Genomic DNA, 15,442 nt, shown 5'->3' on the forward strand with positions numbered 1-15,442 from the left:
AAATATCCATCCATCCATCCATGGATAAATATATATATATATATATATATATAGCTAGAATTCACTGAAAGTCAAGTATTTCTTCATATATATATATATATATATATATATATATATATATATATATGAAATACTTGACTTGGTGAATTCTAGCTGTAAATATACTCCTGCCCTCTTAACCAGTTGTATTACAATTTTTCTATCTAATAATATATTGCTCAAGTTCTTAACAGCAGTGACTAGGATGGCGGAAGCGGGGATCAAACCTGCAACCCTCAAGTTGCTGGCACGGCCCGCTTTACCAACCGAGCCACATTACTACAGGGTGTGCTGGTACCTTTGGGAGTTCTGACATTATGAGGGTAAACTGGTGATCGCATAGTAGCTTCCAAAGAGCCAAAGTTTGGTAGGTGCGATGCACCAACTGCTGGATGCTCTGCAGGGACACTTTTTCATAAACTTGAGCTGTGGCTGGACACAAGAAGATAAAGGATTAAAAAAAGGCCTTATCAGCATATCAAGAAAACACTCCCAAACAGCAATAACTCACTGTGATATTTCCTCTGGAGATCCTGCTGAGAGTTGGCACCATCTGGCCGCATGAACCCCAGCAGCCTTTGCTGCAGGTTGCCTGGGGAACTGAAGCTACAGGGCATCAGAGCAGATGTTACATCCGAGAGGGAAAAGAATCAAAGCAGTGGCTTTCATCATTCAGTGTCTAACCTTGCACCACCAAGAGAGGATGGACTGAACTGAGAATTTTTGTCCAGAAAGTCCTTCAGACCGTAGAGCTCCATGAGGACCGACTCCAGGTGAAACGAAGGAACGCTGCTTTCCAACTGTGATGAGTGTTCAAAGCATTGGTTGGACACCACAAGCAGTTTTAAGAGGGAACGAACACTTTAACCCTTGTGCAACCTTAAGATTTACTATACAATCCAAAAAGGACTCGTTCATAAAAGCGTCATTAGTCAGAAATATATATATCATTTTTTCTTTTAACTTTCAGCGCTTAAAAACTTTTACAGCTTTAGATCTATCTATTGGTATACAGTTGCATTATGTTTTTTTTTCAATATTTTAATGCCCTTTAGTCAAAAATAAAAGTTTGTTATAATGTGGAAAATGAAAAATATTTATAAAAATACGTTGTAGTGTGGAATATTTGAGGTTCAGTAATTACAGCCTTGAATATGTCTGATTTTAAAACAGTAGACCAGCAGAATATATTATGTATATATTTTTCAACAGTGCCTATATACTGAGCTATAATGAAAAAAGGCAGGCAGGACTTGGTTCAGTTCAGTTCACACAAGTCCTTCATATTGTATATATCTGTCATCCATCCATTTACTACCGCTTGTCCCTTTTCGGGGTCGCTGGAGCCTATCTAGGCTGCATTCAGGTGGAATATATAACTTACCAAGATAATTTTCTTTACATTTCAGCAATTTTATGGCAGTTTAACTCATATGCTCATCAAAGCTCTACAAATTATACTCATGGTTTTCTAGTGCCATCTTGTGGTTAAAGGTAGCAATTTTACCTAAACAATATTTTAAGAATAGGATTCTTTCGGTTTTCAAGGAAAAAGCATAGTAATTTACCAAGATCACAGTCTTGTTAAGAAAAGCAGTTATAATGGGAGTCAATTGGGTCCAAAGAGTTTTTCAGAAAACGTGCATATACTTTGTTTGTATCCTATTCGAACAAAGTTGCAAACAAAAACACAATGCAACTTTTTTTTTTTATTATGAAAAACTCCTCTGCAAAATGTTAAGACCGCTAACCTTCAAACTAAACAATGATATAACATATGGAACACATGTAATGCCTGTTTTGGGCTCTAGGGGTGAACAAGGGTTATTGATGATACTTACAATACTGACAGTCTGGCTTCCTTTGCTCATCGTTTTCTCCACAGCAAGACTCCCATCCCAAATGTTGCTGTGTGTAAAAAGGATGAGTTCTCCTTTTCTTTGAGAACACCACACATGACCGGAAGACGGATTGCTGCGCGACTCACCCGAGAACGCGGGAAAAGTAGACGCAGATGCCATTTTGCTTCCCGGAGAAAATCACCTCTGGACCAACAGACATGGGAGTGATGGGGGCTGCCCCAAGATGCATTGGTGCAAAAGGTGTGGCCAGCGGTGGGGGGAAAATGCCTGGTAGGATAATGCAGAATCAGAAAAAAATCTGCAAAGAATTCTAACAAAGCACATTTAAATAAGACTTGCCAGGTGCTGGAGAGCTCATCATGGGTCCGACAGTGCTAGCTGGTGACATCGCTGATGGAAATCTCATCTGTGCTTCTCCTCCATATCTGATTACAACAACAGGATATGTTTAGCCCGTTTACAGGTACACATGCAGCCACTGCATACATAATAAAGCTCGGACCTGAAGAAGGCTCTGGTAGCCCACTGTGAGACTTCTCTGTCACAAGCGGCGTTGGAACAAGCCAGAATCAAAGCTGTGGCGCATGCCTGCTCCTCCTGAACAGAATAGATCCATAAATCAGATTTAACATGCTCTTTGATTGGACACTAGCATCCTAAGGTAAACTTTTTACCCTGTGCAGCTTGAAGAAGCGCTCAATCTCCTCGCTCTCGCCTCCAGCGCAGCTCACCAGCAGGTGACGGAGCTGATCCACCGGGCGCAGCTTTTGGAAGATGTGACTCCCCTGATGGTGATAAACAAAGCTGAATTGACGGCGCTCCAAATAAAGGCTGACTACTGAAGTGGGTAGTTACTGTTAACCTTTGCAGAAAGGAGGACAAATTTCTGCGGAGGAATGTTGTGCTGCTGCACCACGACGGGTGAATCAGTGACAGGGATCAGATCCTTGTTCAGTGGGGTCCAACTCTTGGCTTGTCTTGCCTCGTCGATTGCACAGATAGCCCATGTGTGTCCGTCTATATTAGACATCATCTGTAAAATAGCATGAAACAATTAGGACACACATTTCCTGCACAATCCAATGAGATTTACTACTACATCAGTTGAATCTAAAAAATATACAACTGGGTGTTATATTTAGTTTAGTTAACAACAATATGGACAAACCTGAGTCTCCATCAATGGTTTTTTGAAGGGGAAAGAATCATGGTTGATGCACCACAAAAGGTCGTTGTCCTCGGTTTCAGAAGCCACCATCAACAAAATACCTGAGGCACGTAGATTTCAAGTTATCTCGGGAAGGTTCACCGCACATTAATTGATTTACGTGGACCCCGACTTAAAGGGGAACATTATCACAATTTCAGAAGGGTTAAAACCATTAAAAAATCAGTTCCCAGTGGCTTATTTTATTTTTCGAAGTTTTTTTCAAAATTTTACCCATCACGCAATATCCCTAAAAAAAGCTTCAAAGTGCCTGATTTTAACCATCGTTATATACACCCGTCCATTTTCCTGGGACGTCACACAGTGATGCCGATACAAACAAACATGGCGGGTAGAACAGCAAGCTATAGCGACATTAGCTCGGATTCAGACTCGGATTTCAGCGGCTTAAGCGATTCAACAGATTACGCATGTATTGAAACGGATGGTTGTAGTGTGGAGGCAGGTAGCGAAAACAAAATTGAAGAAGAAACTGAAGCTATTGAGCCATATCGGTTTGAACCGCATGCAAGCGAAACCGACGAAAACGACACGACAGCCAGCGACACAGGAGAAAGCGAGGACGAATTCGGCGATCGCCTTCTAACCAACGATTGGTACCGTATGTGTTTGTTTGCCATTAAAGGAAACTAACAACTATGAACTAGGTTTACAGCATATGAAATACATTTGGCAACAACATGCACTTTGAGAGTGCAGACAGCCCAGTTTTCATCAATTAATATATTCTGTAGACATACCCTCATCGCGCTCTTTTCCTGAAAGCTGATCTGTCCAGTTTTGGAGTTGATGTCAGCAGGCCAGGGAAGCTAGGGTCGATATTCTTCTCTTGATCATCTTTGGTGGCATAAGGGACGGTGTGAGCCAAGACATCCAGGGGGTTTAGCTCGCTCGTCTGCGGGAACAAACTGCCATTGCTTGCCGTGCTACCGAGGTCCTTTGTCCCTGAATTGCTCACACACTCCGGCAGATTCAACACACCGATGAGGCATGATGTCTCCAAGGTACGGAAAACAGTCGAAAAAACGGAAAATAACGGAACTGGTTTGACTCGGTGTTTGAGAAAATGGCGGATTGCTTCCCGATGTGACGTCACATTGTGAGAGCGAATAATAGAAAGGCGTTTAATTCGCCAAAATTCACCCATTTAGAGTTTGGAAATCGGTTAAAAAAATATATGGTCTTTTTTCTGCAACATCAAGGTATATATTGACGCTTACATAGGTCTGGTGATAATGTTCCCCTTTAAACAAGTTGAAAAACTTATTGGGGTGTTACCATTTAGTGGTCAATTGTACGGAATATGTACTGTACTGTGCAATCTACTAATAAAAGTTTCAATCAATCAATCAAAAAACATTGGTTGTTAAAAAACAACAACAACAGTATTACCTTTACTGTGCAGAGCTTTGTGGACCCTGTTCGGTTTCTGCAAGGTGGAGGACGCAGAGAACCCCGGTGGGAGGCGGACGTGAACCAAAGCAAGCAGGGACGGTCGAACCGGTGTGTGCTTTTGATGTGGTGGTGCGAAAGGTGTCGTGCTGAAGTAGAGACGCACACCTATGGACACAATAACATAACATTAGGAGTAACAACATTAGGCAAAATCAGGTGTTCCATCTTTACCTGCGTGTGACACAGCCAGCAGGTGGCAGTCTGAGGACTCGGATTTGCTGATCACGGAGATCTGGACAATAGGCTTGAAAACCGAGCGATCAATCGTCCTGTATGCATTCAAAGAAAGAAAGTTGTCTTACTTTTCAAAGAAAAGGTTAAAAGGAAGTAACGGTGGCGATACCTGGCGATGTGTCCAGCTGCGGCAACAATGTTGTTTTGGGACATGGTGGCCACGCGACTCATACACTGTCCATCAGCACCCAGGTCATACACCTGACAGACAGAAAAAAGGGTAAATATACATTGGCATAATGACATTATACTAGAGCAGGCCTGGGCAATTATTTTGACTCGGAAGGGCCAATATTTAAAAAAAAAATTTGTCTGGGGGCCGGTATATCTATTTTTAGGAACACTAATACAAAACTTCACAATAATGTCTGATTGAATGCTAAAAACTTTATGACAGACAGCCTTGAAAAATGGAATGGTATTTTAAATTTTTTTACTGAATGAGACACCCAGAATGTACATAATAATAAAGAATGTGGGATTTATAATATTAATTATGAACGATAAAACACTGAATATTGTCAACATATGAACTCCACACCCCCCTCGATTGACATATTTTACAATCAAGCAAAACGCAACAAAAATGCAACAAACACAGCGAAATATGAATGCAAAGGGTAAAAAAAAACACCTACAATCTGCTATATCCCTAAGCTTTAGAACTTTGTTGTAAAAATCTCCTTCCGCGTCTGTCCCTGACACCCGCATTTCAGGCTGGCCACTCTGGAAACACTCTGTGGAAATGCTCCCCACCCACACTGCTTGGTGCCATCTGAGCTGCTGTGACTTAGATTACCATAGTAACTAATTAGATTACCACAGTAACTAGTATATCATGCAAAAGCGCAGATTCCAACCATTGAAATACTTTGTATAGTCCAAGACTTACGGCAATTAGAAAACATCACTGCACATAATAATGGCAGCTACACTTTCCATCTTAAAGATCTAAAAAAATTATTTGGGAATGTCCGGCGGGCCATATTGAAAAGCTTTAAAGGGGAACATTATCACCAGACCTATGTAAGCGTCAATATATACCTTGATGTTGCAGAAAAAAGACCACATATTTTTTTAACCGATTTCCGAACTCTAAATGGGTGAATTTTGGCGAATTAAACGCCTTTCTATTATTCGCTCTCGGAGCGATGACGTCACAACGTGACGTCACATTGGGAAGCAATCCGCCATTTTCTCACTTTCGTCGGTGTGTTGCCGGAGGGTGTAACAACACGAACAGGGACGGATTCAAGTTGCACCAGTGGCCCAAAGATGCGAACGTGGCAAGAAATTGGACGAAATTTGTTCAAAATACGAGGCTGTGGGGAAAGCCGACGAAATGGTCAGTCGTTTGTTCCGCACACTTTACCGACGAAAGCTATGCTACGACAGAGATGGCAAGAATGTGTGGATTTCCTGCGACACTCAAAGCAGATGCTGACATCAACTCCAAAACTGGACAAATCAGCTTTCAGGAAAAGAGAGCGGATGAGGGTATGTCTACAGAATATATTAATTGATGAAAACTTTACTCATTACTTGCGGTTTTACGTAAATTATTATACATAAACGGTGTTTACCAATGATTTAGCTTAAAAACTTTTATTTTTTTCAATCATTCGATTACATTTGGGTAGTCTTGTGTAATGCAGTATTTTGTGTCTATTTAGGAGTGCTGAAATCGTGGAAAAATATACGGTATGTTCTTAGCGCGCCTGAAATGGGCTGTCTGCACTCTCAAAGTGCATGTTGTTGCCAAATGTATTTCATATGCTGTAAACCTAGTTCATAGTTGTTAGTTTCCTTTAATGCCAAACAAACACATACCAATCGTTGGTTAGAAGGCGATCGCCGAATTCGTCCTCGCTTTCTCCCGTGTCGCTGGCTGTCGTGTCGTTTTCGTCGGTTTCGCTTGCATACGGTTCAAACCGATATGGCTCAATAGCTTCAGTTTCTTCTTCAATTTCGTTTTCGCTACCTGCCTCCACACTACAACCATCCGTTTCAATACATGCGTAATCTGTTGAATCGCTTAAGCCGCTGAAATCCGAGTCTGAATCCGAGCTAATGTCGCTATACCTTGCTGATCTATCCGCCATGTTTGTTTGTATTGGCATCACTGTGTGACGTCACAGGAAAATGGACGGGTGTATATAACGATGGTTAAAATCAGGCACTTTGAAGCTTTTTTAGGGATATTGCGTGATGGGTAAAATTTAAAAAAAAATTCGAAAAATAAAATAAGCCACTGGGAACTGATTTTTAATGGTTTTAACCCTTCTGAAATTGTGATAATGTTCCCCTTTAAAGGGCCGCATGCCTCCGGGCCTTAATTTGCCCAGGTCTGTACTCGAGGGACGTTCCAAAAAACATTTATAATACCTGTAACACTCCTTTCTCAGAGCGTGTAAAAAGTGTGTTGCGGGAGTTGTCTACAGCAATCTGCACAATTGGATCTGAAAAACATTTTAGGGATTAAAAAAAAAACATTCAAGTAGAGAAATAATGACTGTCTTACCGTCCTCTGAGAAGGAGAACTGGAGCACAGAAGGGATGAGGAAGGATAGCGAGCTTTTTGAGTGGTTGATTTTCCGGCAGCGTTGACTCAGCCAGCCCGCCTCGGCCTGGTAGGCGATCTCGTACAGGCAGCCGTCTTTCCCCGCCATGAAGATGCGGCCCAGGTTGGTGGAGGTGACGGACAAGATGTAGGTGTTGTCGGTGGGGATGGAGAAGAGGGGGTCGGGGAGCAGCTGCATGCCGCCTGACATGCTGTCGTTTAATCCTACAACACAGACATACAGTATACACTAGAGATGCCCAACATAAAGCAACTACTTGAAAAAGTGATCAACTGCGAAAGGAACTGTGAAAATAAACATGAGGGTATTGCGTTCAACCTCACACCAACACTGCTTTACCTAACAATCAGTAATCATGATTTCAATATGGATAAAAAAAATATTAATTATTATTTTGGCCATAATTGGCAGCCCTGTGTATAAGACGAGATCTCATACATGAACACTATTTTTATCTATATGGACAAAAAGTGCAGTTAGGTCTTATGGCCATCTTTCAAAATTCTTACATCCATCCATCCATTTCCTACCGCTTGTCCCTTTCGGGGTCGCGGGGGTTCTGGAGCCTATCTCAGCTGCATTCGGGCGGAAGGCAGGGTACACCCTGGACAAGTCGCCACCTCATCACAGGGCTAACACAGATAGACAGACAACATTCACACACTAGGGCCAATTTAGTGTTGCCAATCAACCTATCCCCAGGTGTATGTCTTAGGAGGTGGGAGGAAGCCGGAGTACCCGGAGGGAACCCACGCAGTCACAGGGAGAACATGCAAACTCCACACAGAAAGATCCCGGAGCCCGGGATCATTGGTTTTTATTTTTGAATCTCGTATGTCCATAAAGTGCTATCTTGCACAATTTTCACATTTATTTTAGTTATTTTTTTCTGCCATATTACTTTGTTAATATTTTCATACCGTGACATCCCTAGACAGATTTATGCTTTTGAAATGGAGTGGTAATTTTTCTTTGTGACACCTTGTGGTCACAATAATTCAATAAATTATTGATATTATTAAAAGGGCATGACACAGAAAGTTGAATGGTGCGGACACGTTTGCTACTGGATACTTTCTGATCTTCTGTCTTCGAAACTTTGTATCTGTAAGTAACATTATTTTTATTGTGATTACTTATGGAGTATATTGTGAATAAATTGACAACAGGAAGTGAACAAAAGTTTTAGCAACTGTTATGTAAAAGAAAAGGGGTAGGATCAAATAAGCTCTGCTTCTTCCTACTCCTTTTCGAACATGTTGAAAAGAGAAACTGGAAATTGTGACGTATCATGTTGTATGCTTGCATGATCGAAATAAACTCAAACTCAAACTCAAACATGCAAGTACAATTATTTGATACTGGTTTGCATTGACAAACGTGGTGTTTTTACTGCAATATTGCTCAATTATGGACACTTATTACGCATGTCTAGCATTTGTGCTTAGCTTTTGTGTTGCTGCTAGCTCCTAGGAGCATATAGCCTGCCATGTTTACTTTTTGTAAACACTAGAAGACAAGGAAAGATCAAATTTGTGTGCTTATTGGCGGTCCAGCTTTGCACAAGTAAATGTGCTGCAGGACTGCTTATATCAGAGGTTTTAGATGCAAGCCGATTGTTTTGTTTGTTTGCTAATATCGGGACACTTTTATTATCATTTTCTGAATCAAGTAAAAGTTGTATGAGTTAATTGACCATGAAGTAAAATGTGCTAATGACAACTGGGTACGGATTGAAACAAACATGTTGGAATGGAATGGAATAAATAAACAAACTCACCAGCTTGCCCCTTTGGGAAGCTTAGCCCCAGGATGACGACATCCACAGATGTGGCCAATACAAGCAGGTAGTGGATATGAGGCTGTAAAATCCCTGAGGAAGCAAACAAAAAAGCAAACTTTTAGCTAAGACTTTAGATAATATGAATCTTTGTTGTTCAAACATGCCTTGTTTTGGTTTGACTAGACCGACAGCTAAAATGGTTTCAATCAGCCCATCGAAATAGGCTACGTCTCCTCTGCATGGAAAAGAGCAACAATTAATCAGATACAAGTCTAACTATAATAAAATCTAGCACTTAAATATAAATATACTTACCCGTCTTCATAATTCCACATGAAAATGTCATTGTCAATCGTGAGCCACGCTCGAGAAATCTCAGGAAAGACTCCCATCATGCAGTTGAACTGCATATCTACAGAAGATGATTAAGACAAACCACGCACATGCCCTTTTTGGATCACATTTGGAGATGAATGGCATACAAGAAGGATACGGCTGAATTGCTCCACCAGCTCTGGAGGTAGCGGGACTCGACGCACTGCACTGAGCTCTGGGAGGTTGGGCACGCTGAGCATACCCGGTCCCTGGAGGGGATAGTCCATGTCTGACACTCCAGAGAGGGATGGTATGTCTAACGACACGCATCAGAAAAAGGACGCGTGTTAACACAAGATACTCAGCTGTCTGGTTTCAAGTTTGGTCACAGGAACAGACAAATGGTTACAGGCGTATTCAACTGGCGGCGAGCGGACCAAATTCCGGCGCGGGGAGGACATTATTCGCCCGTAAGCGAGAATGATACATTTGGCAGCAAAAACAATCACATAGACTATGTTTACACTGCAGGCCAAAGTGGCTCAAATCTCAGTTTTATGAGATCTGATTTTCTCCAGCTGACTGTTTACACTGCAAGTAAAATGTGATTTTGATCAGACTTCAGTGTAAAGGCGCACAGGTCCTAATGTGGCGCCGATGTCACTTGCATTCGCACTTCGATAAAGTGAAAACGAAGGAAGTTAAACGAAAAGAAGTCGCTACTACTACAAAATGAAATAAAAGTCGCAACACTGTTTTTTTACGTGAAAGTAAAAAATGTAATGTATGAATGGATGGATGTATATAGTGTAATATATTGTAATCTTTTTATGGCTGTTAAATAGAGGAGACACGGACATCAGCGTGGATCTACGAGAGCTTTATTTTTCAACTCACATCCAAGCAAATTCTGGTTTTTCAACAATCGCTATTTCTTCGGAATCAAATATTCACGTATTACTCGTAGGCTATCTATTGTTTGCGCACTATTGACAAGTGATGCACGAAAATTTGGTCGTCATGAATAGAAACCAAAAGCGGGTGTTGTGATGAAATATTTAAATAATAATTACTGCATAACATAAATTCCATTCCATACTTAAAATAAGAATAACAGACCAAATTAAATGTTACACAGTCGTAAGTTCCTGGCACTAAACCTGCAGAAAATCGTTCTTTTCACGTTGTTCTGTTTACATGTTCACACTTTGCACCCTCAGTGTGACCTGTATGGCTTTTGACCAAGTATGCTTGCATTCACTTGTGTGTGTGGAAAGCCGTAGATATTATGTGACTGGGCCGGCACGCAAAGGCAATGCCTTTAAGGTTTATTGGCGCTCTGGACTTCTCCCTACGTCGGTGTACACAGCGGCGTTTTAAAAAGTCATACATTTTACTTTTTTGAAACCAATACCGATAATTTTGAAACCGATACCGATAATTTCCGATATTACATTTTAAAGCATTTATCGGCCGATAATATCGGCAGTCCGATATTATCGGACATCCTTATTTTTAACTTTGTAAAGCACTTTGCGTTGCATTTCTTTTATGTATTAAAAGCGCTTCGTAAATAAGCTTGATTTGACTTGACTGTTCAAACTGTGTGTAGTGGCCATCACTATTAAATATACCGTATTTTCCGCACTATAAAGGCACACCTAAAAACCTCCAATTTCCCCAAAAGCTGACAGTGCGCCTTATAATCCGGTGCGCCTTATATTTGGACCAATATTGAGCCACAACAGGTCTCGCAACTACGGAGACTTCATTTTCCCCCTTCTACGGCTGCTTACCGTAGAAGAAGAAGCGCTTCTTCTTCTACGGGGGAAAATGAAGTCGGCGGCTGCTTACCGTAGAAGAAGAATTAAGTCCCGTAGTTGCGAGACCTAAACTTTATGTAAAGACCCAAAAATGGCTCCTATTAAGAGACACGCTTACGACGCAGAGTTTAAACTCAAGGCGATCAGTCACGCAGTAGGACACGGGAATAGAGCAGCAGCGAGAGAATTTAACATTAACGAATCAATGGTGCGGAAGTGAAATGACCTGCGCCAAGTAAAGAAGACTAAACAGAGTTTTCGAGGGAACAAAGCGAGATGGCTACAGTTGGAGGACAAACTCGAACAGTGGGTTGTTGAACAGAGAGCAGCAAGTAGAAGTGTCAGTACAATCACTATTTGTTTTGTTGACATTCCCTTTAGCGCAGCTTCTTCTAATGGATGCATAACGTAACCCCAGCCTCTACTGTAGCGTCTATTCTATGCGCCTTATATATGAACAAAGTTTTAAAATAGGCCATTAATTTAAGGTGCGCCTTATGATCCGGTGCGCCTTATAGTGCGGAAAATACGGTACTTAAATAAAACCTCTGCCTTGTTTTTAATGAATACTCAGGCCTAGTTCGCTACTTGATTGATTGATTGAGACTTTTATTAGTAGATTGCACAGTGAAGTACATATTCCGTACAATTGACCTCTAAATGGTAACACCCGAATAAGTTTTTCAACTTGTTTAAGTCGGGGTCCACTTAAATTAATTCATGATACAGATATATACTATCAGATATATATACTATTATCATAATACAGTCATCACACAAGATAATCATCAGGGTGTATACATTGAATTATTTACATTATTTACAATCCGGGGGGTGGGATGTGGAGGGGGGGGGTTAGGTTTGGTTGTTATCACTTCAGTCATCAACAATTGAGAACAGAGAAATGGACATTGAAACAGTGTAGGTCTGACTTGGTAGGATATGTACAGCAAGTAGTGGACATAGAGAGAGAAAGAAGCATAAGAAAAAGTATCTACATTTGATTATTTACATTTGATTATTAACAATCCGGGGAGGGTGTTAGTTTAGGGATTGAAGTTGCCTGGAAGGGTACTTTTATTGCGGTTTTGAAGGAGGATAGAGATGCACTTTCTTTTACACCTGTTGGGAGCGCATTCCACATTGATGTGGCATAGAAAGAGAATGAGTTAAGACCTTTTATGATCGGAATCTGGGTTTAACGTGGTTAGTGGAGCTCCCCCTGGTGTTGTGGTTATGGCGGTCATTTACGTTAAGGAAGTAGTTTGACACGTGAAGTGAAGTGAATTACATTTATATAGCGCTTTTTCTCCAGTGACTCAAAGCGCTTTACATAGTGAAACCCAATATCTAAGTTACATTTAAACCAGTGTGGGTGGCACTGGGAGCAGTTGGGTAAAGTGTCTTTCCCAAGGACACAACGGCAGTGACTAGGATGGCGGAAGCGGGGATCGAACCTGCAACCCTCAAATTGCTGGCACGACCGCTCTACCAACCGAGCTATACCGTCCTGTACTTCGGTATCAGGGAGGTGTAGCGGATTTTATAGACTAGGCTCAGTGCAAGTTGTTTTACTCTGTCCTCCACCCTGAGCCAGCCCACTTTGGAGAAGTGGGTAGGAGTGTATTTTAATGTTGCTAATTAGTGATGGGTCCGGCAACACCGATGCATCGGCGCATGCGTCGAGCTCATAGAGCGAAACCCTGTGTCGGTGCGCGTACCGCTTTTAGAAAGTCACGTGACCGATCATGAGCTGTTTTGGTCACGTGACCGATACGCGAACTGTGTCGCACTGACGCCTCCTCTGTGCCCTGTGAGCGGCTCTTTTCTACAGCCGGAGAAATAATAACTAAGAAGAGAAAGCGTCTAAAATTGAATACGTTGGAAAAACTGTTTTTTTTTAAATAAAAATGTGTAAAAAAAAATAATAATAATTTCCAGGTCCACAAGCATCCTCATTCACAACACGTTCTCTTAGATTTCCATGTTATGATACATGTTCACATTATTTATTGACTGTATCTAAAAAAGACAAAAAATATATTTTTATTTAAATGAAGTTATGAAATAATCTTAAATGAAATACAATGACTTGGTTTATATTATTGTATATACTAGGTCAGTGGTTCTCAACCTTTTTTCAGCAATGTACCCCCTGTGATTTTTTTTTAAATTCAAGTACCCCCTAATCAGAGCAAAGCATTTTTGGTTGAAAAAAAAAGACAAAGTAAAATACACCACTATGTCATCAGTTTCTGATTTATTAAATTGTATAACAGTGCAAAATATTGCTCATTTGTAGTGGTCTTTCTTGAACTATTTGGAAAAAAAGATATACAAATAACTAAAAACTTGTTGAAAAATAAACAAGTGATTCAATTATAAATAAAGATTTATACACCTAGAAGTAATCATCAACTTAAAGTGCCCTCTTTGGGGATTGTATTAGAGATCCATCTGGATTCATGAACTTAATTCTAAACATTTCTTCACACAAAAAAAAAATCTTTAACATCAATATTTATGGAACATGTCCACAAAAAATCTAGCTGTCAACACTGAATATTGCATTGTTGCATTTCTTTTCACAGTTCTTTTTGACAGACATTTTAGTGACAAACCTGAGCTTGTGCTTCACTGAGTTTATGAACTTACATTCATATTTTGTTGAAGTATTATTCAATAAATATATTTATAAAGGATTTTTGAATTTTTGCTATTTTTAGAATATTTAAAAAAAATCTCACGTACCCCTTGGCATACCTTCAAGTACCCCCAGGGGTACGCGTACCCCCATTTGAGAACCACTGTACTAGGTCATAAAATCAGTGTCAGTTGAGTCGGTCCATAGGTTGCCTGTAGGGATTTTTAATGTCCAGCAGATGTCATTATTTAGTGACACAGTATCAACACAGTATCAATACAGTTTTGCAATGTGTCGAAACGCTTCATGACGCCTCATCAACCCATCACTATTGCTAATTATGATGGTACTCGGAGAGCAAAGTGTTTTCTGAGGTTGTTAGGTGGAACAACTGACATAGAGGATCTTTGACTAACGTTTTTACAGGTGAAAAACAGCGGTGATTCTGTCATATCTTCATGTTCATTCTGTTTTCTGAAAATGTAGCCTAATTAGTTGAATGGGCCTAATGTAGATTATAAACAGATGTATTGGAGAGAGCTTCTTACTGTGTGAGGGGACGCTGAGCAGCTCTGACAGGTCAGGGAAGCAGCGATCATCCTGCAAGTGTCTGTCGATGAGCCGGGCAGAACTTTCCAGCGCCTCGGCAAGAGCAGCCGAGGGGCTGCTGGGTCCGGCGGTGGACGGCATGGCGAGGCTGCCACCAAAAGCAACAAAAGTCAACTTAAATCATGTGTTCCGTTGAATAGCATACGTTAATTATGATAAATATACATGAAAAGTGTACGTCATTGAGTGTGACGAGGGCTTGCTGGCATTTACTAAATCTGTACTAGCACAGAAGCTAAATGCTAAGTTAGCAAAGAGTGAATTAGCACGTTTTTTCAGTTGCTTCGTCAACCTTACCCGAGTGGAGAGAATCCGCTTAGTCGTGACTTCTTCCTATAAAAAAACAGTTCTTCACAGTTTAGGAAAGTGTAAATAATAAATAAACAATTTATTGGACTGAATCAACAGCCCGCCAACCTCATGAACGACTACTGAGGTCGAAGGTTTTACTTCCGGTGACTACATCCGGTATGAGATTCATGTTGGCGCTACAAACATATTACCGTTTTTATAATAATATCGTCATCTTAAAATATTCCCAGATGGAATAGGGAACTCAATGTAGTACGTTTTTCGTATTGGCTGTATTTTATTTGGTTTTACTTCAAACAACGCTTTTAAATTCAAACTAATATAGTGTGTGAATGTGAGTGTGAATGTTGTCTGTCTATCTGTGTTGGCCCTGCGATGAGGAGGCGACTTGTCCAGGGTGTACCCCGCCTTCCGCCCGATTGTAGCTGAGATAGGCTCCAGCGCCCCCCGCGACCCCAAAAGGGATAAGCGGTAGAAAATTGGATGGATGGATGGATTTTAAACCGGTCTTTTCTACGGTGGCCGATAAAGACCAAAACAGAGAGAGCAAAGATAT

General features: G+C 40.8%; 1 protein-coding gene across 1 annotated transcript in view; it reads right to left on the reverse strand.

Annotated features, from left to right (window-relative positions):
• Positions 1 to 15,035, reverse strand: part of nup155 (nucleoporin 155) — a 35,150-nt gene extending 20,115 nt beyond the window's left edge. The window contains exons 1-22 of the mRNA XM_061926842.1: positions 14,992 to 15,035; positions 14,872 to 14,907; positions 14,514 to 14,662; positions 9,677 to 9,814; positions 9,499 to 9,595; positions 9,348 to 9,418; positions 9,181 to 9,273; positions 7,340 to 7,603; positions 7,204 to 7,277; positions 4,928 to 5,019; positions 4,756 to 4,853; positions 4,522 to 4,689; positions 3,070 to 3,170; positions 2,764 to 2,934; positions 2,576 to 2,686; positions 2,404 to 2,498; positions 2,244 to 2,326; positions 2,027 to 2,171; positions 1,881 to 1,947; positions 724 to 839; positions 551 to 645; positions 338 to 471 (exon numbers count right to left, since the gene is read on the reverse strand). Coding sequence (XP_061782826.1) covers positions 338 to 471; positions 551 to 645; positions 724 to 839; positions 1,881 to 1,947; positions 2,027 to 2,171; positions 2,244 to 2,326; positions 2,404 to 2,498; positions 2,576 to 2,686; positions 2,764 to 2,934; positions 3,070 to 3,170; positions 4,522 to 4,689; positions 4,756 to 4,853; positions 4,928 to 5,019; positions 7,204 to 7,277; positions 7,340 to 7,603; positions 9,181 to 9,273; positions 9,348 to 9,418; positions 9,499 to 9,595; positions 9,677 to 9,814; positions 14,514 to 14,662; positions 14,872 to 14,907; positions 14,992 to 14,996 — 2,403 coding nt within the window. The 5' untranslated portion in view covers positions 14,997 to 15,035. The remainder of the gene's footprint in view (positions 1 to 337; positions 472 to 550; positions 646 to 723; positions 840 to 1,880; positions 1,948 to 2,026; positions 2,172 to 2,243; positions 2,327 to 2,403; positions 2,499 to 2,575; positions 2,687 to 2,763; positions 2,935 to 3,069; positions 3,171 to 4,521; positions 4,690 to 4,755; positions 4,854 to 4,927; positions 5,020 to 7,203; positions 7,278 to 7,339; positions 7,604 to 9,180; positions 9,274 to 9,347; positions 9,419 to 9,498; positions 9,596 to 9,676; positions 9,815 to 14,513; positions 14,663 to 14,871; positions 14,908 to 14,991) is intronic.
• Between the last annotated feature and the right edge of the window lie 407 nt (positions 15,036 to 15,442).

This window comes from Nerophis lumbriciformis, linkage group LG32 (genome assembly GCF_033978685.3).
Source record: "Nerophis lumbriciformis linkage group LG32, RoL_Nlum_v2.1, whole genome shotgun sequence".
NCBI classification, from domain to species: domain Eukaryota; kingdom Metazoa; phylum Chordata; class Actinopteri; order Syngnathiformes; family Syngnathidae; genus Nerophis; species Nerophis lumbriciformis.